Source organism: Culicoides brevitarsis, chromosome 3 (genome assembly GCF_036172545.1).
Source record: "Culicoides brevitarsis isolate CSIRO-B50_1 chromosome 3, AGI_CSIRO_Cbre_v1, whole genome shotgun sequence".
NCBI classification, from domain to species: domain Eukaryota; kingdom Metazoa; phylum Arthropoda; class Insecta; order Diptera; family Ceratopogonidae; genus Culicoides; species Culicoides brevitarsis.
This window is the reverse complement of record NC_087087.1, coordinates 26,402,193-26,427,640: the sequence shown is the minus strand read 5'-3', so window position 1 is coordinate 26,427,640 and position 25,448 is coordinate 26,402,193. Positions and strand designations below refer to the sequence as shown.

The following is a 25,448-nucleotide window of genomic DNA, read 5'->3' as shown; positions in this document are numbered from 1 at the left end:
ATTTGTAATGTCATTACTGGGTAATGATGTTATGAAGCAGACAACCTAAGGATGTTCCGAGAAAAAGTACAAGAGGACGTTTTAACTTTATCTTGTAATGTAGGACAAAAGTTCAAGGTAAAATGTAACAATTGCAGTTGAATTGAAACCAAGGAAGCCATAAAACTAATCTACATGAACGAAAAAGTATTTCAACTCTTTCATGCGAAACCTATCAACCTAAATTTTTGCTTAAATACCTCTCTCTTGCTGATACCTCTTCAGTGGTGTCTTCAGTCAAACGAATATTTGATTAGAAACTATTTTTATCTGTTTGAAAAATTTTATTTATTGTTGTTCAAATATATCACATCACAACAGAGAAATAAAATCAATTCTAATTTGAAAGCCTTCTACATCTAAAATGTTTATCAGTCTCTATCAGTGGCGTAGCTAAAAGTAGAAAAAAGGGGCGCCTTTCTTATTTTTTAAAGCATTTTTTAAGTTTTAGAAGTTCAAATTTTGATTCTTGGATCCGAATATAAATAAATTAAAGATAATAAATTAAATATTTTTGTTTAACTTTAAAAGGCGAAATAAGTCAAAATAGTAAAAAGTTTTGTGTTTTTCTGAAAGGAGTCAGAGTTCTGTAAGGCTCCAATTTGATTTCTTATTTCATTGATTTTTCCTATTCACACTTGGTCCCGATTTCATTTCATCAAGGGGCCGTTGAAGATTTTGGGTATATGGGTCTAAGTTTCTTACCTAAAGAAACAAATACTTCAAAATGTAAAATCCAATTTAATTTAAGTCCATTGATTTTTCCTTTCCAAGAATCGAAATTCATAAATGGATTTCTGAATATGAAAGAAAATGTGTACAACTGTAAAAGCCATTTCTGTATTAAGTCTTCTGAGAAAAAAAATTGACATGGAGGATGGTAAGTAATTTTACAAGCAGGTCAGCAGTCTAGATCTAGAATCTAAATTCTCAACGCGTTTACTGATAAAGCTTACGATTTCACAGTATGAAGTACAATAGGACTCTTTAGAGACCGCAGTACGAGCCATACAAGACTAGGTCTAGTAAACCCTACCCTACCCTAAACTGGAGCAGGTTCTTCAGTCAAAAATACAGTGGCGATCATAGTTTTTTTGCAAACTGCCTTTAGGCTTTTTTTCATACAAAACGCTCAAAATTGGGCTCCTAGTTGCTTCCGGAAAATTTTTTCGCTTATACGTTTTTGTTAGGCTTCCGTAGGACAACATTTTTCGCTATTAAGAAAATTTTTATTTTTCAAGTTTCAGAGATATTGTAAAAGTGTTTTGTAAAAAATTGTCAAAAATGGCAATTTTTATATAAAAATTGAAATTTTTTTCAAATAAACCTTCAGACAAGATCTAAATAAAATTTTCTGATGTGAAATGATCTGATATCTCCAAAATGCCATGACTTTTCTGTCCATAATTTTGTTTGGGCTGTAGGATTATTTAAGACGATTTCCTCAAAAATTTTTATAACCCTTTAGGTTGTTCAGATAATTCTTTTGCATTTTTTTAAAAATGATATTCCAATTGAAATTGCGAATTCATGTTTTCAGCTAAAAAACCTAGGAAATTCTTAATAAAATTTTCTGATGTCTCCAAAATGCAGCTATGAATTGAACCTGAAATGTAAAAAATTCTCTGGCTGTGGATATGAAAACGAGTAAATTTTCGAATTCCTCAGAAATGCCTTTAAAACAATTCTAAGGTCGTTCAATAACTTCTTTTGCCATTTTTGTTAGAATGATATTCCAAGTTGAAATTTTTGTGTTTTAAGTAAAATCCATAAAATTTTTCAGAAAAAATCGGAAAATATTCCTTTTTTGTTCAAAAGCTTTTCCAAATTGATAGCCACTTTTTCTAAACTACGCCACTGATGTCGCTCTATACTTTTGCTAAATATTCATTTTGAACAGTGAGTGCATTTAAACACACACAAAAAATAAACTATTTTGTCTATTTGTGCAAGCAATTGTTTTAATTTTCAGTGTGATGAATGCGATTGTGATACCGTCATCGTGTCAGAGTCAGTCTTTGTGTCTGTTAACACACTTTAATACAATTATATCAATCTAAATTCTTCGTTATTTGTTTTTTTTTTCAGTGTGTTTTTATTTTTGCACAGCGCAAAATTGATTGGCACATTTTTAGTGTGTGTTTTGTCGTTTCAGGGACGAGTTAAATGAGATTTTAAAGTCGATCGATCGCTTTAACGAGTACTACAAAAATATTTTTTTTTTGCAACATGGTAGAAATTTTCGACCATCACTGAGCAACTTATTCAAATTTCTTTTTTTTTTCACTTTAATGTTGTTTTTGTTGTTTGAACAATTTGTTATTATAGATGCGATACAATTGTGAGAGAGTAAAACTGTTTTTTTTTGTGCATTAAAGCAAAAAGTACAACAGAAAATGTTTAAAAAGAGAAATCGAAACACTTTCAATGTGTGTAGTACAAAAGAACAGTAACAACGGATGATCTAGTTATTTTTTTCATATGTACATGACGTTACAGCGATGCAAGTGTTATCATCGTGTAAAATATTGTCTCATGTCACTTTGGGAAAATTTCGAATAATTTCTTCAATCCATCCATCAAACAAATGTCGGAAACATTAAAATATCTCCATCCGGTCATTATTTGCAGCAATAAACTATACCAAACCACCTTTTTCTTACCCATCACGTAATTGCGCCCTGAAAAGTAAAATATTGTTATTAAACCACTGACAATTTTCTCCAATTTTTTTTTTTTTTGTGAAGACTGTTCACTTTGGATTGTCGTACCAGATAGTGCATTTACAAAATTGCAATTTCAATGTAAATGCACTCCTGACACGCAGCCCAAAATGTATTTTCCTCCTCCTCCTTCTTTTGTTTTCGATGACGATAATGCGATGATGCGAGTTCAGCTTGTCATTGGTACAACAACGAGTTCTGTAATATTGCAGCCAAGCGGGTCAAGGAAAAAAAAGTTATTTGGTTGGATTCGAAGACACGACAAAAATAAAAGGTAATTTTCATTCAAGTAACATCGTTTCCTTTCCATACGTCTTTCAACGAGTTATTGACTATTATCGGGTCACACAAATAACTGGCAGTAACTGTATAAATAATTGATGTCGGGATGCATATTCAATCGATACATAATAATAATAACAGCAAGAGACGCCACAATTCTCACAAAAATAAGCAACATTTAATCCCGTTTTTTAAGCCATTTCCGTTAAAGAAAATATATTAGACGATGTTGGGAGTTGATGCTTTAACAAGTTAATTAAATTACATATCTCGTTAACTCGTTGAAAAAAAACGAGAAGATCTCTCGAGAAAAGTGCTGAGAAATAAAATGCGTGTCAGGAATGATGATCATTATCATTTTCAACGTAAACTAATAATTAATGAAAAAATTAAAAACATATTTAGAATATGATGCGACGATGCACAGTGGGATCATCGGAGAATTATTTTTGAAAAATTTTTCATAAATTGGATTCGAATATAGATTATTCGAATCCCAGTGGGACAAAATGACATTTTTTAAAAGCCATGTGGTCTTGAAAATAAGGCCCTCAAATTTTACAAGGAGAAATTCCGATTTTTTTTAAATTTTTTTGAAAAAAAATTTTTTCTTTTTTTTTATTTTTTCAAAAAAATAAAAATTTCGGAATTTCTCCTTGTAAAAGTTTGAGGGCCTTATTTTCAAGACCCCAGGGCCTTAAAAAAGGTAATTTCGTCCCACTGGAAAAGAAAGCTAATTCGATGTAGATTAAACGAAAAATTATGGAAAACAGCTTCTAACTTTTCTTCTTATTAAGAAGCTATAGACTCCCAAAATTATGCAATGTTCATCGAAAGTAAAAAATGTTGGAAAAAGGAGTTCTTGTAACGCAATTAAGCTCAAATTTGGTCCAAATTATTTTCTTATCAAAATACATCTTTGACCAAATTTTTAGCTTTTTATCTCAGCTCTTTCAGAAAATCATAAACTGATGATTTTTTTAAAAAGATTTTCATCAGTTTTTGATTTTTTGAAAAATCAGATAGAAAGCTAAAAATTTGGTCAAAGATGTATTTTAGTTAGTAGCAAATGTGGACCAAATTTCAGCTTGATTGCTTTTCAAGAACTCCATTTCCCAACAAATATTTAGTTATGTACACATTGCATACTTTTGGGAGTCCAAAACTTCTTAAAGCTCAAACCAAATCTCTTTTCCATACTTTTCTTTTAATCTACATCTAATCAGCTTTCTTTCGTGATGTCTTATAAAAACTAATCGGATCAAATTTCACAATTTGATTTGAGGAATTCCGCAAAATGGTCCCACTGTGCGACTTCGGTCGTTCGACATCATCATCGTCATATAATTGATTCCAATACTACTAGGAGATATATTATTGCATAACCTAAGGCAATAAGTGTTCATTCTATAAATAATGATATAATTCTATATCGTACTTTTGTTTATCGATGCACACTGCACTCGGTGCACTCACACAAATGCCTCGCGCGCACATTTAGTAGGGCAGTAGTGAATCGTTCGATGCAACGTATCTACTTTAATTGTGCACTTGTGTGTTGAAAGGAAAAAATAGTTGTTTATTTCTCGCTAAATGAGAACCTGTTTCGCAAAAAAAGATCTTTTACGGTAATAATAAATTGAGAGAAGAAGGCGTAATGTGCAAATGCATTGAAAAACTATTAAAATTAATTGTATGTTTGCCGAGATTTCATGGTCGTTTTCTCGCATCGCGCTCGAGGGAGTCTCCTCCGATTCAAGATCACAAAGTGGGTGAAAATAATCGATTACATAATTTTTTTTTGTATGCGTTCCGAGAGAGCTTAATTAATCAAATAAGTGAGAGAGAGAACGAATGCACTTTTTTTTTTAAAACGACATTCACAACCAAATATGTGTCGCTTTAATAAAAATTCCGACGACAAATTTTCAACAGAAAATTGGGATGTTGTTAGGTGAGACACGAAACAAAAATTAAAATTATTTTTTTTTCAGAAAAGAAGGAAGTAGAAGGTGCAATACTACAGAACTATTGTTCGAGAGTTTCGATGATGATGATGTGATATGGTGATGATATAACGTCTTTTTTCGATGAAACAAACGAACGAAAAAAAAAACGTGTGAAGGTAGGTGATGATGTTGATAAAATGCTGCGATGATGTGGTTTCTTTCTCGCATTACTACTACTCGCTCGTATTATATTCCAGTTGCAATTAGAGCGTCGATTTTAAATCCATGAGAATATGATGCGATATTAAGATGTATGTCAATTCAAAAATGGATTGAAAATCTTCGTCTCTATTTCGTTCTCACTATTTTTTTTATTTAATTAAATTATTTTTTTTTTTAATTAACACTTGTTATCACTTCATTTTTTTTTGTTACACTGATATTTATTTTTCATTTTTTTTTCAGATAATTTTTTTTAATCATTTTCAGAAGAGATTGCAAGATGCACTGACACTATTTTTTGATTTTCATTGAATGTGTATGCAATTTTCTTTTTTTTTTACAACACCGCTTGCTGCTCTCGATGTGCAGTCCGAGAATGTGTGCAACGTGTGTCTTTATCTTCCTATATAATAAATTGTTGTACATGCACAGAGAGCCAAACAGTCTTTTATCGTCTTTAAAAATATATTTTTTTGGCTACAATTATTATATACACTTCATCGTAGATATAATTGCAACTGTAACCGAAAATTGTGCATTTTGTGTGTTTGTGTGAGATGAGCAGTGGCGGATTTATCTACAACTTAAAATTTTAGATCCCGAACATTTTCTAAATTATTCAAAAAAAAAGGCTTTTTAAAGCTTAAGAATTATTCCAAACCAAGCAATTTAATTTAACTTAACCCTTTAGCTCAAAATCCACCACTGACGAAGGACATGCCAATAACAAAGAAATAACTGTCGAGGAAAATATTTGATGATGTGGTAATCAATGAGAAAAAAAATTAATTGAGGAAAAGGAGATTGATAGAAAAAAAAAGAGTCTGAGAGACACAAAGTATAAATAGTTAAAAAAAAACTGTCTACTGAAGTCAACTAGTTACCGAATAGAAATTTCTAATTTTATCTTTATTTATTAGAGCGCGAGTGCATCGTCGTCACATGAAAAAATTTTTCTACTTTTAAAGGTGATGAGTATCATTGCATTGATTTTTTTTTTAAGTTTGTCAATATAATGTGTCATGCTCAATATTTGTCCTTCACCACAATATTTTTTTCTCGTTGGCACACAATTTGATCTTAAATTAAATTAAAATATTATTTATTATTGCAACATTGCCACGATCACAGTATTAAATTATAAAAGCACAAGATAAGGCAACTTTGGATACAATGAAAAAAAAAATATCTTAACGAAGAGACTTTTACAACAGAACTAAGTAGTTTAGTTTTTCATAGCTGTGTAAATGTTGCGGGCGATGCATAAAATAGTATTTCCCTCTCCTTCACCTCACTTCACAAATTCATTACACACACACAAACACACACAACTTCACGATATATACGCGATCGTACATCCACGCGCATTAGAGTGAACATTGGCAAACTCGCGCGCGACGATGTGAGAGAAAGCGTGGTCGTTTGTTCATCCTAGCGCGCACAAATATAAATTATAAATAAATACAAAAAAAAATATGCGTTTCCCATTCACGAATCATTCATTCTGTTATTTGCCATACTTTTTCACCCACATTTTACTATAATTTTATTTTGTATTTTGTTTGTGTTTTTTTTTTGCGCTACACTAATATTATTATATTAGATACCGATACGTACCTATATTTAATATAATATTTATATGCAAACTTGAATGCATACACCTTGCACATTCTTTTTTCGCTGCCTCTAGAGATCCAGCTATCTACAAAGCATGCTAGAAATTAGTTTTACACACAGATTTAGACATGCATATTGGCGTCGTACCGAACGTAACTAATAAATATTCCACAATTCAATTGATTTTATGCGATAACAACAACGAGGCATGTAGGAATTCGAACAAAGCTTTAAACGTACACTGAAGAAGAAATAAAAAAAAACAAAACTAGTCACATCTTTGTAGGTCAACAGAGACGGAATGCTGATTTTCTGTTCATGGCTAGAATGCATTTTTCGCATGACTTACGGTCTGAATATTTATCGCAGATGCTCAGATTTCTTTATGCGAGAAATTAAGTTTTGTGGCAAACATTCACTTGACATCACATCACATCATACGATTCAATCCGTTTTGCGAGACAAACATCAGGCAAAAGTGCCAAATTATAATAAAAGTAAAAGTTTATACATCACACACATGTGACCGGAGCGACCTCAAAACCACGCATAACACACTGCGTTACAAAAACATTCAACAAAAATAAGCCGTACTTTTTAAAAAGGTGAAATGTTGCTTAGAAGATTTAAATAAAAACAACAAAAAAATTGTATATGTTAATATTGTATGTGTAGACAATACTGTGAAAAGTTGCTGTTTCGCTAGATTAAAAAAATGCGATACAAGCTTTATATATTTTTTACTTGTTTTTAGCTTTTTGTATGGCTTTTGATTAAAAATATAAAAAAAAATAAGCAAATAAGGTTACTTCTTAAAAAATTGTATTGTAAAATGTTTCAAAAATTATGAAAAAATTTCTTCAACAAAATAAAACCGAAATAAATTTGATGAATAATTTTACGAGGATATTCTTAAGTTTCTTAAAAAAACCTAATACTGGCTTAATACACGAAAGTAATTTTTAAGAGATTAACTTTTAAAACGAATACTGAGAACAGAAAACTAAAATATTCTAAATTTTTGGGTAATTCGTAGATTTCTCATTACTTCAAAATAATTTTTATCTCGAAATGTTGTCAAAAGCTTGCACAATATTGTATGACTTTACTCATCTATTTTCTGCCTTCTGTTTGTTTTCCATATCATCAGGATCGGATGAATGTTGCTTCAACCAAGGGTTCCATTCATGTTAAGTCAGTTATTATTATTTATTTCAATTTATTTCCGAGATATATTCAGTGCTTGTAGTACATTTTTTCTTATTTGCCCTCGTCAGCAATATCCTGTTTTGAGGTTATCGATTCTTCTTCAGCTCTTCTGATTTTTTTTTAAATGGCAAGTTGCTCCATAGAATAAACAATCGACTAAGTAGCATGTTAGTTGTTTTTTGGGCAATTTATCTTGACTTTGTTTATTTGTCGTGTAAGTCAAATTCAAAACAAGAAATTAACGTAGAAAAACTTTTAATTTTATTAAATTTACGTCATTCGAAAATTACCTTTTAATTGTCTCGCTGATTTTAAATCTTTCAAAACATCAATTTCTTACATTGAACGTTAGCATGTTTTTGATGTTGCGTTACTTTTTTCACCTTCTTTCTTTCTTTTTTTTTGATTGCGTTAATTTCTCTTTTTTTTCGTTTCTTTCTTTCTTGAATATCTTGAAGAAGAAATGTACGAAAAAAAAATAACAAAACAATTGAATAAATGTATTCATGGAATAAAAAAAATTAGAAAAGAAATATTTTTCAATAGATGAAGTGTAAAAAAAAATTACGTTTATAACTTTCTAAATAGTACGAGAGGCTTTGGAGCATCTATTAACTTTGATTTGAAATGAAATGAAACGAAATAAAAGGAGAAGTGAATTGAAAGTACATTTTTTTTTGTCAAATTATCGATTATCATTGTGAGTTTTGGTTGGCTCATGTAGAAAGAAATGAAAAAAAAATAAATAAATAAATACAACAATAAGTACATAAGTTAAATATAACTAACCAGGTCAAAATGAAACGGTTTTCGCCTGGCACGAGTCATGATAGAAATCGATTGCTTGTGCTAGTCTTTTTTTTTAAATTCGTTGGAAAATTTCGTTATGTTGAAAGAAGTTTTTAATCAGATTTTTTTTTTCAAAAATGAAACGAAGAGTTTGTTGCTACATGATAAATTTTTGATTAACAGTTAATAGCGCTGTTTACTATTATATTAGCATTACAATGTTTATTACATTGAGATAAATATTTGTATTAACAACCACTAACAACTAGTTTTTTTTAGTTGTTTTTGTCGTTTTTGTTCAAAGTCACATTTTATACATGTGTGGTTGTTTAACTTTTTCTTCACAATATTTATCTTTCGTTTCATAGTAAATTAAATATTGGAACACTTTAAGAACGTCCGTCATTGATTTTTTTTCTAAAATGTGCATTGGGACAAAAATTTAGAATGTGCTTTGGGTTTAAAATACAAAAATTTACATTGGGTCTAAAATTGTCTAAAACAACTTCAGAACTTATCTCAAAGTTTTAGCAAAATGTTATTCCAATGAACAAATTTTTTAATTTTAAACCCAATTCATATTCAAAATTTTTGTCCCAATGCACATTTTGGATATGAAAATACTTGAAAAGACGCTTAAGATAAGTTTTTTGTTTGACATTCCATACACGGATGAATGTTAGTTAGTATATGTACTTGAATGGAGAAAAAAAATATTAAATAGCAAACACTAACAATTTCATGGCTTTCATATCACGTGAATTATCACAAAGTTGTTACAACGATGTAAAACGAGCACGTTTCATTTTGTGCGGTTTTACACGGATAACTTTTTTAACGCGGACATGATTTTCAACATCTCCTACGTGAAACGCACAAAGAAACACCTACTTGAAAAAATTATCCGTATCTCAAGAATTTTTTTTGGGACACGATCGTTCTTCAAGTGACAGAAGAAGAAAAATCACAAATTATTAAATAAATCTGTGTCAATGTCGGTTATTATACTAGTTTACTTTTTCATACTAATTTTACATGTTTACCTTACTTCCCCATATTTCATTTAATTTAATATTTGTACGCGAGCGCGTTTGTTGTGATGCACGTCACTAATCATCTTTGCATGACATATGACAATTTTACTCATTATTATTAAAAGATTTCTCATGCATAAATATCACGGCGACCGACAAAAAAAAAATGCTGCTCGAAAAAATTTTATTTTCAAACCACAAATTATTATTTGTGGAACATTAACGAGAAGGTGTCGAAAATCATTAGTTTAAAAATAAAATGGATTTTCTTTCAAACGTTTCTAATTGTCATTCTGTCCAGATATTACCTTCTACTACTACTAAGAAAGTCATTCTAAGCATCAATCACGGGAATGAGTCTCAAGGTCGTCAATTTGTACACAAGTCATGCATTACAATTTCTTGTCACGTTGTGCGTGCAATTAAGTAAAAAAAAAATAGACTTTTTTGTTGGACAGTGCTAAATTTGCAAGTTCTTTGGACTACTTTGAAGGGTCATACATTTCATTATCAGTTAATAATAATTTTAATCTTGCTTTGTGACGATGATGAAAGAAATTGCTTATCAACGAGTATGCCAGACATGTCAAGTCCATAGAAGATTAAACAACTGATTGAGTCACATTTTTGAATATATAAAAGGTAAGTACAAAAATTGAAAATGTTTCATGTTACTTCCGATTTTTTTATGTTTTAGGATTTTTGATGTATTTGGCAAGCTAAGAGCAACAGACGAAAGAAAATTGCTAATTCTTGCTATGTTGAGGTACCCAAGACTACTAACATCTAAATTCTTTAGGAAGTCAAAATTAAGCAACTTTATTGAACTTGATCTGAAAAAGTAAGCAAAAATTAATCAAAAAGCAAATTCTATGGAAGGGTAAAAAGTGTTAATACGGATATTAACTTTATAATAATGTCTTCCTTGATAAACTGAAACAGCCAAGTCAATATTGGGATCAATGTGAATGGTCTTTATGCGACACTATCATTACTTAAGAAAAGAGGATCCTCAAATCATGTACGTCATACACAAAATATAGTAAAGTCTAAGTCATTGGAACCAACTGATCTTTTAAGACGCTGGTTTTGTTCTGATTTTTTGAAGTCTGAAGTCTTTTCGAATGAACCAAGCTACACGTTGACGAAAGCGATCGGCTTATATTAGAGCTTTAAAGAGTCGACCTCTTATGAAATTACATTGAATATGATCTTTCAACTTAAGCTTTAACATCATTAAATTAACATCATATTAAAAGTTTTGAATTTCGTTTAGTTAAATAGAGTTTTTAAAGTTTGCTTAGATTACTATAACGAAATATTCAACTCCATCATTACCAATCAACTTTAGAAAAAAAATTTTTTTTTTTTTCAAATACGCTTGAAATTTCTTCCAAATACACAAATTTATCTGTAAATAATGACAACTTCTTTAAAATGAAACAAAAACTAAATTTTTTTCAAAAATAACTTGAAACACTCTTCTAACTTGCACTTGCCTAATAATAATAACAATAAAACTTTAGATCATAAAAAACTGCTGATAATACAAGCATTTGATGATTGTTACCGGAATTCGAACGATTCAACACATTTCAGGTCTTTTTCGCTTTCTAACTATGTACAATATTAATAATATTTGCCTTAATTCCATTCTCCGCGAAAGAAGTGTGCAAAGTGTGTGTTAAATGTAATTAATTACTTATTAACGCAGTCTAATTACACTGATAAGCAGATTTTTTTTCGTTCGTTCAGCTTTTATAGTTATACGTGTCATTCACCACCATTGATTCTCCAAACTTTCAATACTATTCATATGTTTTGTGGATATATGTACAAAACGGTGAAATGTACAACTTTTTATTATTATTTATTTATAAATTTAAAATTTTTTTATTATAATTATAATAATAATCGTTATATGCGTTATGTTACGGTGAAATGTACAACTTTTTATTATTATTTATTTATAAATTTAAAATTTTTTTATTATAATTATAATAATAATCGTTATATGCGTTATGTTACAAGAAAACAGGTATATTATTTACAGATAAATAAGTTTATGTAAATTTTATATTTAAAATGTATATTAATAAATTATATCTACTGCGTTCTGTTTTTTTTTTCGTAAAAAATATGTTAGTAGTGAAATGAAAAAAGAATGCAAGAAATAAATTTGCTTACATGGCAAAGAGAGATGATGATGCGTTGTCGTCGTCGTCGGTTTAAATGTGCCAGCAACTTTGATGAAATAGCCTCATTTAATTCAGCAGCCAGCGATTTAATTGAACGAGAAAAAACAGCTAAATAGCTGTATTATGTTCGAGTAGAAAAAAATATTAAACTTGATCGCCACAGTTTGTTAAAGTTTTCGTATGAAGAACGAACATGAATATGATGACTATTTTTTTTTTTTGTAATTCGTCTCTAGCAGTGATTTTTTTTTGTTTGTACGAAACTAACTGTACGAATAACTGTGGTTTGGCTTTTTTTTTTTGGTAATGATGGACAATGTTCTTCACCCAAAAATGTCACGGTAAATGTCACGACCTTCTTTAGGTTTTGTTTTAATAAACACTTGTCGTTTTAATTCCGTTTTGTCAATTAATATCAATTAACTCAGTTGACAGCGGTTGTTGCAGTTTCGAGACACGTTTCAATTATTTCACTTTTTTTTCGTTAATTTTTTTCGAATAGTTGTTACGAGAGAAAATTACACAAAATTTCTTTTTTTTTAGTTTTATTATTTTCGTTGTTTTTAAGCACCGAACTCTTCAACCGTTGTTCAAACTGCAAATGAAACTTTTATTTCTGACTCGATTTATTCAAAGTCACACGAGCAAGCCAACGTACCGCACCGTACGCTCGCGTGGCATCGAGCAGCGTGTAAATATGTACACAGCCAAAGCAACGTTATGAGGCTCTTTGTACGAGGCGCTTTGTATGGAAACCGTATGGTTCGCGCTGCATGAAGCACGTATAGTGGTAAATACTATTCCGTTAAACGTTTTTTTTTTATTTCGTGTAAAATATGAATGAAAATTCGATCTTGATTAAGTGACTTCATTAAAACGAATCGCAGGTGAATTAAACAACGGAAAGTATGGAGATGGCTGGTATGCAAATCTGTCGAAATTCTGCATTACCTTGACTATTTTGTGTTTTTGGCAACTCTCTCCCTTTCTCTCGCCTCTCGTCTATTGTTTGAACAGGCAATAACAATGAAAAAATAGCACCATTTATAGCGACTTTTGATCTGGCTATGAACTTGTTTGCCAATGCTGCTTTGTTTGAGAAGATTCTTGGCAGACCGAAAACAAACAAAACAAGATCATGTAACGCTCAAGTACATCAAAGGTGATTTTTTTTTCGAGTGGTTTGAATTCCCATATATTTATAATAAAACCCACAAACGATGCAGTTCTTCAACATACACGTGTCTCATATATGTACCTTTTTATTTGCAGTTGTCTACTAAATTGTACATAACCTTCAACTTTGGATTACGTCAGTTGTGCATAGACGACCTACGTGTGTTTTCAGTGTGACGTCATTCATTCAAGGAGTGCATCCCACGCGTTGTTTTTGTGCATCTTGCAATTTTTTGAAGTTCATAAGTTTTTTTTTTATCAGATTTTATTGGAGATTATGAGATTTTGTTGGGAGATTGAGTGACAGAAAATTCATTTGAATGAAAGTTTTTAAGCAATATCCTATTTTTTTCGAATTTTCAACGCCATCTCTGATACTTTGTTGAAAATTAAATATTTTATGAGGCAGAGACGAGCAAAAATAATTTGGGCAATTAGATCCAAGGCTTTGTTTTGAGTTAAAAAATTATATTTTTATAAATGTCACATTTTTTCATTAATTTTTTTACCAATTTTTTTCAAAAATATTGTGGTATTTAAGAATAAAAAGTATTTTTAAGAATAAAAATAAAGAAAATTTTGCCTAAAAATGCAAATTTTTTTAAAATTTTGACACAAATCAACTTAATGGTAAATAATTTATTTTTGTTTCCAAAAGATTTAAAAAAATTAAAAATTTTCAATAATTTTTTAAAAAAATTTAAACGTACCTATTTTTAATTTTTACCGCATTTTGAAGAAAAAAAATGCGGTATTAAACTCATTTTTTTTTTTAATTTTTTGAATTAATTAAATAAATTAATTAATTTAAAATCACTTTTTAACAAAATAATTTTAATACAATTCTAAAGTCTTTTTTAAACTTTTTAATTTTATTAAACTTTTTAATTTTGAATTTAATTAAAAATTTTCAATTTAAAAAAAAAATTATTTGACTTGAAGTTAATTAAAAACTAAAGAAAATTACTAAATTTGGAATAAAAAAATTAATTTTAGAAATACCCTTTATTTTTTAATCTATTTTGGTACACTTCTGACTACAAAAGTCAAAAATTATCAAAAATTGTACTTGCCTTAATTTTTTTTAATAAAGCCTTTGTTTTGTCTATTTTTTGCCTCTGCCATTCGAATTCTCGATATTGAAAATCTGAACCCTATAGATCTCAAGATCTCAGCCTCCTTCTGAATCCGCCTTTGCCCGCAAAACTGTGAGACGAATGAAAATGATAAAAAAAACACGGGCCCGCTAATTCAACTAAAGATCGAGATTGAAATTTATTTGAATTTCAAATTCCTCTTTTGACCGTTAAAATTTTTTTTTTTCGTTTTTTTAGCTTAAAGTGCACATTTATTATTTTAACTGTTTTCTAACCTAACAATAATACTACAAATCAATTTGATTGACAATTTAAAATAATTTTTTTTTAAATCAAAAAGGAAAATTTTTATAAAATAACATCTTTTCTCCGCTAACAAAATTACATATGCGTAACGACAATATCCTCGTCGAGCTCGTCATGAGCGTCATTTTGTTCCTTTTCTCGTTGCGCTTGTTCTTGCTCCTCCTTGGAAGCGGCTTGTTCCATTTTAGTGATTCTTCGTTCCTAAAAATTGATTAAAAAAAATTAATAATTTTTCAAATTTTTATAAAAAAATAACAAAAATTTACCTGTTTCGTGTGTCTAATTTCGACAATGATGTAACCAATGACGCCAACAGCGAGAACAGCTAACAAAACGTAACATTTCATCTCGGCACATAACGTCGTTGAATAAGCATAAGCCACGACAAAGCCTAAAGACTCCCATAAACGATAATTTGAGAAAGCTGCTTCCTTGTTTCTTCGGAAAAGTGTTCCATAAAGTCCTAAAAAATTAAGTTTTTTTATAAAAAAATAATTTTTTAAATATTTTTTTGAATTTTTTACCGTTAATTTGTGTTTGCCAAACAGCATCTCCGACTCCCCAAACGCCAGAAACCAAAAAGAAGATTAACGGATGGTCCGGCGATGGTCGCCACATCAAACAGAAAATAATTAATCCGCCATGAGCGAGTGCCCCAAGTGCAATAATCAAATTTCTTCCGATATATTTCATGATGGAACCGAAAATAATGGAACAAATTGCATTTACGACACCAAAACAAATCATCACATATCCGATCATATGAACTCCTAAAGCGCAAGCCACATAAGCTTGTGTGAAATCGGCTCCGATAAAGGCTTGTTCCATGCCAATAAATACCGTGATGGCGATCAAAAGTTGCTGATTTGGCTTTTTCAGTTGACGGAATGTAGCTGCCAGTAATTGACTTCCGCCTAAAATTTAAAAAAAAATAATTTAAATTTAAATTAAAAAAAAATAATTAAATTTTTTTTTTAAATTATTAAAAAAAATTATTTAAAATTATTTTTAATTATTTTAAAATTATTTTAATTATTTTATTTAATTTTTTATTTTTTTAATTTTTTTTCACAGAATTTCTTACCAATTTCAATCGCAGTAATTGATCCACGTCGACGTTCACCATATCTCCGCAGCGGATCCAAGAAAAGTGCAATTATGATGACCGCAGCAACGATACACGACAAATAAATCGAACTAATTTCATAGATTTCCCAGTCTGGAGGACGTTCCGTTTCGCCCTCGGGTCCGGCAATAACGCAAAAATGTGCTCCGCATCGCTCCAAAGATTGCTCCAATGACGTTCCATTTTCTGAATCGCCGCCCGAATGTCCGCCGCCGTGTGCGCCACTCGATAGCACAAGACTCGAGATGAGATTTCCCCATAATTCGGCAGTTTGCCAGGCAAGGAAGAAGAATCCGAAGAAACGTACGATAATTGCCTCGATAGCTTGGTCTGTCAATTTGGCGTAAACTTGTCCCAATTGTGTGAGATAAGTGGCTTTTGATGCCCACATGGGAGCTGCACCGAGACCTACTAAGATGCCAGCAGGGACGAGGGTGTAGAATCTGTGAAGGAAAAAAAATATTCGTTAGAAGAAAATTTAAAATTTTTCCAATTTTTCTAAATTTTTCATTTTTTTTTTTATTTTTCAAATTTTCCAATTTTTTTTTATATTTTCAAATTTTTCTATTTTATTTTTTTTAATTTATATAATTTTTTTTATTTTTTACCGCAAATTTTCCAATTTTTTTTTATTTTTCAATTTTTTTTTTATTTTTTTTAATTTTTTAATTTTTTTTTTTTTTTTTTTTTAAATTTTCTTTAAAATTATTACGAGACTTTAAGAAATTTTAAATAATTTTTTTTTTCAATTTTTTTAAACATTTTCCTAAATTTTTATTTTTTTAAATATTTCATAAATTTTCTGAAAAATCCTAGATTAAATTTATTTCATTAATTATTTTTTTAAATATTTTTTTATTTTAATTTTTGTCAACGAAAATAAATAAAAATGTGAAGGTCTTTTTATATTTTTAAAAATTTGTTTTTTTTTACTTTTTAATTTTTTAAATTTTTTTTTTACTTGAAATTTAAGAAACAAATAAAAATTTTACTCAAAGAACTACACTTTCCCGGGTTTTTTTATAATTTAATTTCATTAATTAATATTTTATTATTTTTTTTTTAAATTAAAAATTAAAATTATTTTATTAATTAAATTATTTATAATTTTTTTAATTTTATTTTACCTAAAAGACTTTCCCAAATTTTTTTAAATTCATTTTTCAATTAAATTAAATTTATTTTTTTATAAAAAAATTAAAATTATTAAATTAATTTTTTAAAAAATTAAAAATAAAAAATTTAAAAAATAAATATTTTAATTTTAAAATAAATTATTAAATTTTTTTAAATTTTATTTATAATTTAATTTTACTCACGAAACTTAAAAAAATTGAATTTTTTAAAAATATTTTTAAGTTTTTAATAAAGTTTTTTTCAAATTTTCCAATTTTTCATTAAAAAAAAATTTTCTTTTAATTTTTTCAGATAAATTTATCAAAAATACTCACTTTGGATAAAACTGGGCTGCAATATACGGCGCATAACACAACATACTGAGACACAAGGTCCATTTAACGGTCAATCGTCGAATAACGTATGTTGGCACAAAAATGCACGACACCACAAGCGCCGCATAAATTACACTCAAACTGATTGTTCCGAGTCCATCTTTGGCATTAATTGACGACTGTAGATTCGCGGTGCCCTGAAACGCCGTAAACTGCACCATGAAAGCAAACGAAACTACCGCAATATTTTTCAAGATGCGCCATTTCTCGCTGCGTCGTAGCTTGACTTTTTCTCTCTGAATGGAAGCCGTCGTCGATGGTCGATGGTTCTTGAGATGCCCGTCACCTTCGTACGCCTTGTTTTCTACACCGCCGCCGTGCATTGTCATCGTCGTTGTACTTCTTCAATAAATCTCAAAATTAACGGATGTTATCTGAAAGGCATGCATGAAAAGTCATTATTTATTGTTTTATTCCGTACGCGAAAATTATCTCACGTGTTACTTTGTAATAATTTTTGTGACAACCTTGATCTTGAGAGAAGTTCCGATAATTACGAAAAAAAAATTTTTTTTTTCAAAACAATTACCGCGAACAAAACACGTCTGAATTTTTCATTTCATTCATAAAACGAAATAAAAACGTGGCTAATAAATAGCACGAGATACCTAATTTACTTTTTCATGAATCGTTGGATGCTTAAATGCGGAACTCTTTTCATTAGAAAAAAAAATTATCAAATGTGACAATTTGAATTATTTTCGATGCAAACCGGATTGATGAGTAACAAAACACAAAAAAAATTCACATGATCTGTTTTCATTGCCTCTGTCACCAAACACTTATAATTTTAAGTGAGGCAGCGACACAGGTAAAGTAAACAACTCGAAAAAGATACAAAAGTGAAATAATGAACTGCCTAAAACAAAAAGTCAGTTTCATCCGGATTTCGCAAGATTTTTTTTTATCTATCTGATAAGAATTTCTACTTTTAGTAACTTAGTCAAAAAGTTAAAAATATTTCGAAAAAACTCGTTAAACTTTTTTTGTTTAAATTATCGTCACTCCATACGCAAAAGGAAATTCCTTTGGTTTAAATGCAGGAGAAAAATACAGGTTTGGTTGTTGATTTCGACGAGACAGAATACACACACGGATATGACAATTATCTTTTTTTAAGGGAAAAAAACTAGATTTATCTAGTTTGTGGTAAACAGAAAGATTAATGGGAGCTAATTTTTTTTTGTGGGTTATTAAATGATTGTAAAAATAAATTATCTGTAAATATTTGCCCGCCGAATAAGACTCTGATGCATCAACAGTCAGTTAGCGAATAAATATGAAAAAAATTAACAAATAAAATAAATTGTCATAATTAAGGCTTCTGTTTGTGCAAATTTAATGAATAACAACGGAAAATTTATTCATTTTTTATTTAATTTTTTTTTTATTTTTTTTATCTGCTTGAAAAATAATTTTAAAAATAAATAAAATATATTTAAATATTATTAATAAATTAATTAATATAATTAATTATTTTATTTTATTTAAATTTTTATTTTATTTATATTATTTTTAAGAAATATTTAAAAAAAAATTTTTTTTGCGAATTTTACGTTTTTTGACTTGCAATTTAATAAAAATAAAACGAATAAATATTAATCATATTAAGTCAAATTATTTTTTTGCTAATTTTATTCAAAAATTATGAAAATTAATATAATTTTTTCATTAAATTTTTAATATTTTACTTGAAATAAATTATTTAAAAAATCGAAAAGGACAAAATTAGATTTTTTCTTCTTTTTTCTAAAAGAATTTCAGAAGAAATACTTTTAAATAAAATCTAACTAATAATTGATTTTAAATTTAATATAGGTATGAGGGCTTTTCAGAAATTAAATTTCTAAAGTTTTTAAAAATAATTCAAAAAATATTTACTTTTTATAAAATTCAAAATTAATTAAAAGTTTTACTATTTTTTGATTTTTTTCTTTTGTATGTAAAATTTTTAATACACTTTAACAAAATTTTAACAAAATACACTTTAAAAAAAAGCATTCTAATTTTTTTTATTTTGAATATTTTATATTTTATTGGATTTTTTTTAAATTATTAATTCTAATAAAATTTGCTTTAAAATTAATTTACAAAATTAAATTTAAAAAAATCATTGAAATTATTTCGTTATTAATTCAAGAAATTTTAAAAAATTTTAAAAAATCATAAAAAAAAGCTTGTAAAATTTTTTTAAAATTCCAAAATTATTAAAAAATAATTAAAAATAAAAATTAATTTCAAAATAACATGAAACACTTTTCATTATTGCACCTGCCTCAATATCGTTATTTGATAAAATCTCACTAATTTTCATGACATTTACACTTTTTGTCCTGCTAAAATCTGTATAAATTCTTATTGGACTGCATTTGCCATCATCAACTCTCCATTGTGTCATTTTAACAATATTCACGTGTCTCGTCGAAATTATTTCTCATCAACTTCTCGTAAATTATGCATAAAAGCATTGCGTTGTGCATATTGCCGGAAATGCTAATTATACAGATTTTATACCTGTAACTCTCTAACTTAATTATTTTTGTTGTAATGTCACAGAGTATGATATGATTTTCATTCTGTATCGCGCGCGCGAGAGCTAACAACCAGAACAATGTAAACATGCTACTACTCGAGATAATTTTCCCATCACACAAATTGCGATTTTACGTTACTCGGGGCACTTGAGCGATTTTTCAACTTTGCAACAAAATTAAATAAATTTGAATTCTTACCTAAAACTCGATTTTGCACCTATTTTGGATGATTTTTCTCTGATTCTCGGTCACTGAATCAATAGAAGGTTGAACTCTAATTCAATTGTTAAATTAGATCCAATTTAATGTTTTTTTGTGGTTAATTTTTTTTTTGTCTCTTTCAATCAACTTCGATACATTTCTGTTCACATTTCGTTGAGATTCGTTAAAATAAATTTAAATAATTTTTCTAAAAATTATTTTTTAACGAAAATTTTCAAGTGAATTTCTTTTATTTTCTTTATTAATGAGGTTTCGGTGTAAAATTAATATTTTTTAATTTTTTTCCAACCAATCACTCCAACGTTCCGATCTCAACTGACTTAAATGTTGGAAAACTCTAAATTTCATTGCTCATCATCTACTTGCAAAATAAATGAATGAAAAAAACTTTAAACCTTGGTGTTTGTATTATCAGGTGTACTTGTGTTTGTAAACAACATGTATGACGAATTCTCTACAGATAGTAGAATTTAAATAATTTTAAACAATAAGGAATTATATTGTACAAAAATTTACTTCAAAAGTGTCACTTAAAGTGAGTTTTGATGATATTAATAGAAAAGTTCTTAAGAATTTTGTCTTTATGAGTCTGAAAAAGCTATTTTTATCGTTTTTTTTTTAAATTAAAATTTATGCAAAAAAGTAAATTTTCAATCATTTTAAATTAAACTATTATTTTTTAAAAACATTTTTTTATAATAATTATTTATTTTTATTAATTAAAAATTTTATTTAATTAATTAATTTTTTTTTCTTATTTTTTCATAAAATTTTAATTTAATAATGAAATCAGAATTAAAAAAAAATATTATTTAACAAAAAAAAAAATCCAATTACATCTGTTACGATTTAATATTAAAAATGATTTTCAACAATTAATAAATTAAATTTTTGAACTTTTATAATTCATTTTTCAATTTGAAAGTTAAAATTTAAAAATTAAAAAAAATAAAGTTTGCAGGTAATTAAATAATTAAAAAAATAAATTAAAAAAAAAATTAAATAAAAAAATAAAATAAATAAAAAAATAAAATAAATAAAATAAGTAAATTTTAATTAATTAAATTTAATTAAATTTTAATTTAATTTGTTAAAATTAAAATTTATAATTTTAAAATTTAATACTAAATAAATAATAAAAAAAAAACATAAAAAAGAAAATAAAAATACATTATTTGAGTCAAATTTTAAAAATTCATTAAAGAAAAAAAATTTTCAAATAATTTTTTTAAAAAATTTAAGAAAGCTTTTATTCGGCTTTTATGACAAATTTAAAGTTTTTGTTCCCAAAACATTGAAAATTAAGCAATTCAAAGCAAGACATCCAAGGTTAGCAAGAGAGAACTTGACGTTGGAGCATTGTATATCATCTGTCACGTTTGGCTCTTTATCATATGAGAAGTCATCATAAATTTTCAGCGCTTCTGTCACCTTTTTTACGCTCGCATCAAAATATTGTCTATTGTTATCGTTCAAAACGAACAATTTTGTCGTTTACCGTGTTTGTTCTGGCCAAACTGAAAGTGAGGAAGAAATTATTTTAATCCGGGTTTTATCATACGGCATGGCACGTGCACTGTGACGCTGACGAAACTGTTTTTGTTCGCTGTTATTGCTGTTGAATGTCAGTTGAAACTGGTACACGAACGAAAAAATGCTCTAAAATTAACTGGAATGAGATAAAAAGTGATCTTGTTTTACTTTTCAATAACAAAAAAAGATAAAAAAGTAGATTAAGAGGAGATTGAAATGAGGTTTGTGTACAAAAAGTGTCTGACTGAGATAAAATTCATCGTGTTTTTAATCAAATTTTTTACTAAAAACAACTTGAGAAACAATTTTTTAAATTTTTATTTGTGAAATTTTTGAAAGAAAAATTAAAAAATCAGTGAAAAACTAAAATTTTTCGAACAAATAACGAAATTTTTGAATTTTCAGTATTTTTGGTTCAACAATAGATGCCACCCGGAACGCACAAAATTGCCTCCATTAAAAAGGCGGAGCAAAAAAAAGCTCTGGTAATATTTTTATAAAATTTTCTGATTTATTTGACTAGATTACTTCCATTGAATATGTAATTTTTCATTTATTTTGACTAGAAATCGTCTTCACACGTTCCCGCGACCTTACAAAGTAAAAAAACGGCACACAATTTCACAAAATTTATCAATAAATTCCCGTAAAAAATCGACTTCAATAATTATTACTATGAAAATTTTCGGAAAAATTAGCGCTAGACAGGTTATTGGTCTCTAAAATGGTACGAATTATCGGTGTGACATGCGATGACGATGATGATGATGATGGTTGTGGATTTTGCGCGGAATGACATCAAATTGTCCTCTGTCATGCCATGATGTTGCTGCCAAAGTAATTAAAATTAAAGTCGTCTTCGAACAGGATTTCCTCGTTCGCGTTCGAGTGCATATTGATGCCCAGCTCGATGGGATCTATCGTCGTCACGTAATACTCGTTGCCGATATCTGTGGTGCGTCGTGTCGTTCGGAGGCCGCATTCTTGCACAACTTCGTCTTTCGGTATGGGATTCAAGTAATCTAAAATTATATTTTTAAAAGAAATTTTTTTTTTAGAAAAAAAAATCAAAATTTTCAGGAAAAAGTGCAATTTTTTTGTACAAACTTGGTGCGATTAGTTTAATAATAATTCTCACCGGAATCAAGAATTGTGTAAGATTGATACGTATTTTGTGAGTCGGAGGGATGCATAATTTGCACTTCCACATTTCGCTTGACACCGTTCAGAATCTCGCCCGCCGAACGACGGAGATCAGTTTGGCCATGTTCAAATTCCATGTTTTGTGAATTCGTCTGTGTTTGGTAAGTTTGCAAGTCGTTCTGTAAATAAAAAATTAAATTAAATAATTTTTTTTTTAATTTAGAAAATTTATTAATTAAAAAATAAAAATTAAAAAAAATCAAAAAAAAAATAATTTAAAAAATAAATTAATAAAAAATTAAAATAATATTTTGAAAATAAAAATTAAATTTTAAAATTTTGTTGAAAAATATTAAAAAATAATTAATTAAAAATTTGTAAAGCAAATAAGAAAATAAAATTTTACCGTGTGATAAACAACTCCCTGTGATTGTTGTGGTCCCTCATTTGTGTCATTTCTTGGCATAATATTGGCTGCAGCGATCATTGCTTCGTCATTCGAGTACGTTGAGGCTGTATCAACTTCTCGTTTCGCTGCCGATTCTTCCATTTTGAAGAATAATTCCAGACGTTGCTTTTTCTACAAAAGAATTTAATGAAAAAAAAATTATTTAATTTATTGAATTTCAATTTAATTTGAAAATTTTATTGAAAATATCAAGAAAAAATGAAAAATTTTGAGTAATTTTAAATTTTTATATTTTGAATTATTTTTAAATTAGAATTATAAATATGATTATTTTTTAAAATTAATTTTATATTATTATTTTTTGCTTTTTAAAAATTAAAAAAAAATATTTATTTTAATTTGGAATCAAAATTAATTAATTTTTTTTTTGAATTAATTTAATTTAAAAATTTAAGTTAAAAATTAATTAAAGAAATAAATAATTTTTAAATTCGAATTTTATTTTTTTAAATATTTTTAATTGAAAATCAAATAAAGAAAATTTATTTATTTTTCAAAAATCAAAAATTTTAAAAAGCTTTTATTAAGCTTTTAATTTTAATTAAATTAAAATAAAATTTTTCGATCAAACTATGCGAAAAATTAAAAAAAAATTCATTCTCGTTTTTTTTCATAAAATTGAAATCTGTATACACGAATGCAATTCATTCTCGTTTTTTTTCGAGCCTTAAAATAAAGTAAAATTTAATTTTAATTAAAGAATATTAAAATAAATAAATTTTTAAAAAATCTATTAAAAATTATATTTCTCATTAAAATTTATTTTTTTATTATTTTTAGAAAAATACGAGAATCAACTACTTACATGTTCCCACGCGAGAATATTAACTTCCGAATCTCGACTCGAAATGGTCCACAGATGTCCTGCACCTTGCGACGCCTTGCTACCTTTCCGAAAATGTGGATTTATTGAGAGATTATGCCGAACGGAATTCTTCCATCGATCATCGTTTGATTTGTAATATTTGAATCGATCGCTGCAAAAAAAATTAAGAAATGGTTTAATTCAAGGTTCATTCATTGACAAGTTGATTTTTATTTATTACACACAAAAATATTGATTGGCGAGTTGAATTTCAATCAAAAAAAAATTTTTTCCTTGTACTTGCACCCACTTTAGCTAATACGGAATAATAATAATCATTTAACGGGACATGATTTTGAACAATTTTTTTTTTTGTAAAAAATTCAACTGAATGAATAAAAAACACGAAATGGCTATGAAAAATGTGAGAACTATTGCCTGACGTACTTTACAGCAGGTTTTTTTTATATTTTTATTGCTGTCATTTAACATTATATATTTCCTGCTTATAGTTTTCAACTAAATTTTTCGTTAGGGAGGATTTCTTCCGACATGCTTTTACACGACAGACAGCTCTGAAGGCACAGAAAGCGACCCTTCCTACAACTTTTTAGATATATTTCAATTTAATACCTACAGTTTGCATATCGTGGCATGTTCAATGAAAATTAATGGACTACAGTCTTTCTCGAGGTACCTTACTTACTCATGAAGTGTTACACGTAAAAACATTTTTTTCCTTAAAAAGCTACGAAAAACTTGGAATTCGCGTATTTATGACTTTTTAAAAGTTTTTTCAAGGAAAATAAAGTCTCTGAACTTTTTTAGGTTCCCAAAAAAAAAATGTCGCGGAAAAACACTTGCTCCGAAAAATCACCCCTCGCTCCGCGACGCATCGAAGTTTATGGTAATTCAAAGCAATCAAGAAGCACGTGTTCAATAAATATATTTTAGTTTATGGCATATCCTGAAATGTTTATGTTAATTCCGAATCGAGCTCATGAATCAATAATATGGAAAAAAAATATTCCGTTTCAAAAGGGCATTCAGTGATCCATGAAAAAGGTGCATTTAGCTAGTCAAATAGGTCCTGCATATCATTATCGCAATCAATCGTGTCATCATGGAACATAATTCACCGAAAATCAGGGGCGGAATGAGCTTTTTTTGGGTTTTACTTATTTTGAGTTGACAAATTATCGAGATATTTTTTAAAAATTAAAAAAAAAATTAAAAATATGAAAAAATTAAATTATTATTAAAAAAAAAAAATTAAAAAAATATGTAAAAAAATTTATATATAAAGAAGTTAGAAAATTATTTAATAATTTAAAATAATTTTTTTTTAAACTTTAAGTTTTTTATTTAAATAATTCTAATAATAAACTTTTTTATTTAAATAATTCATATATTATTTTCTTTTTTTAATTAGTTAAATTTATTTTTTTGTTTAAATTATTAATT

The 25,448-nt window shown here is 27.9% G+C and overlaps 1 protein-coding gene across 1 annotated transcript; it reads right to left on the bottom strand.

Annotated features, from left to right (window-relative positions):
- Positions 1-14,518: 14,518 nt before the first annotated feature.
- Positions 14,519-20,338, bottom strand: LOC134834180 (UNC93-like protein). The gene is made up of 6 exons (XM_063848755.1): positions 20,011-20,338; positions 17,219-17,652; positions 15,726-16,210; positions 15,166-15,555; positions 14,908-15,104; positions 14,519-14,842 (listed from the first exon to the last, which is right to left on the bottom strand). The coding sequence occupies exons 2-6, from the start codon at positions 17,605-17,607 to the stop codon at positions 14,717-14,719; spliced, it is 1,587 nt and encodes a 528-aa protein (XP_063704825.1). The 5' UTR covers positions 17,608-17,652; positions 20,011-20,338; the 3' UTR covers positions 14,519-14,716.
- Between the last annotated feature and the right edge of the window lie 5,110 nt (positions 20,339-25,448).

Bases quoted from the DNA above. Each gene is read 5' to 3' on its own strand.
- LOC134834180 (XM_063848755.1), bottom strand. From the start codon at position 17,607: ATGACAATGCACGGCGGCGGTGTAGAAAACAAGGCGTACGAAGGTGAC. The intron at 16,211-17,218 runs GTGAGTATTTTT...TTTCCTTCACAG, and splicing joins GCAGCCCAGTTTTATCCAAA to ATTCTACACCCTCGTCCCTG. The intron at 15,556-15,725 runs GTAAGAAATTCT...TTTAAATTTTAG, and splicing joins AATTACTGCGATTGAAATTG to GCGGAAGTCAATTACTGGCA.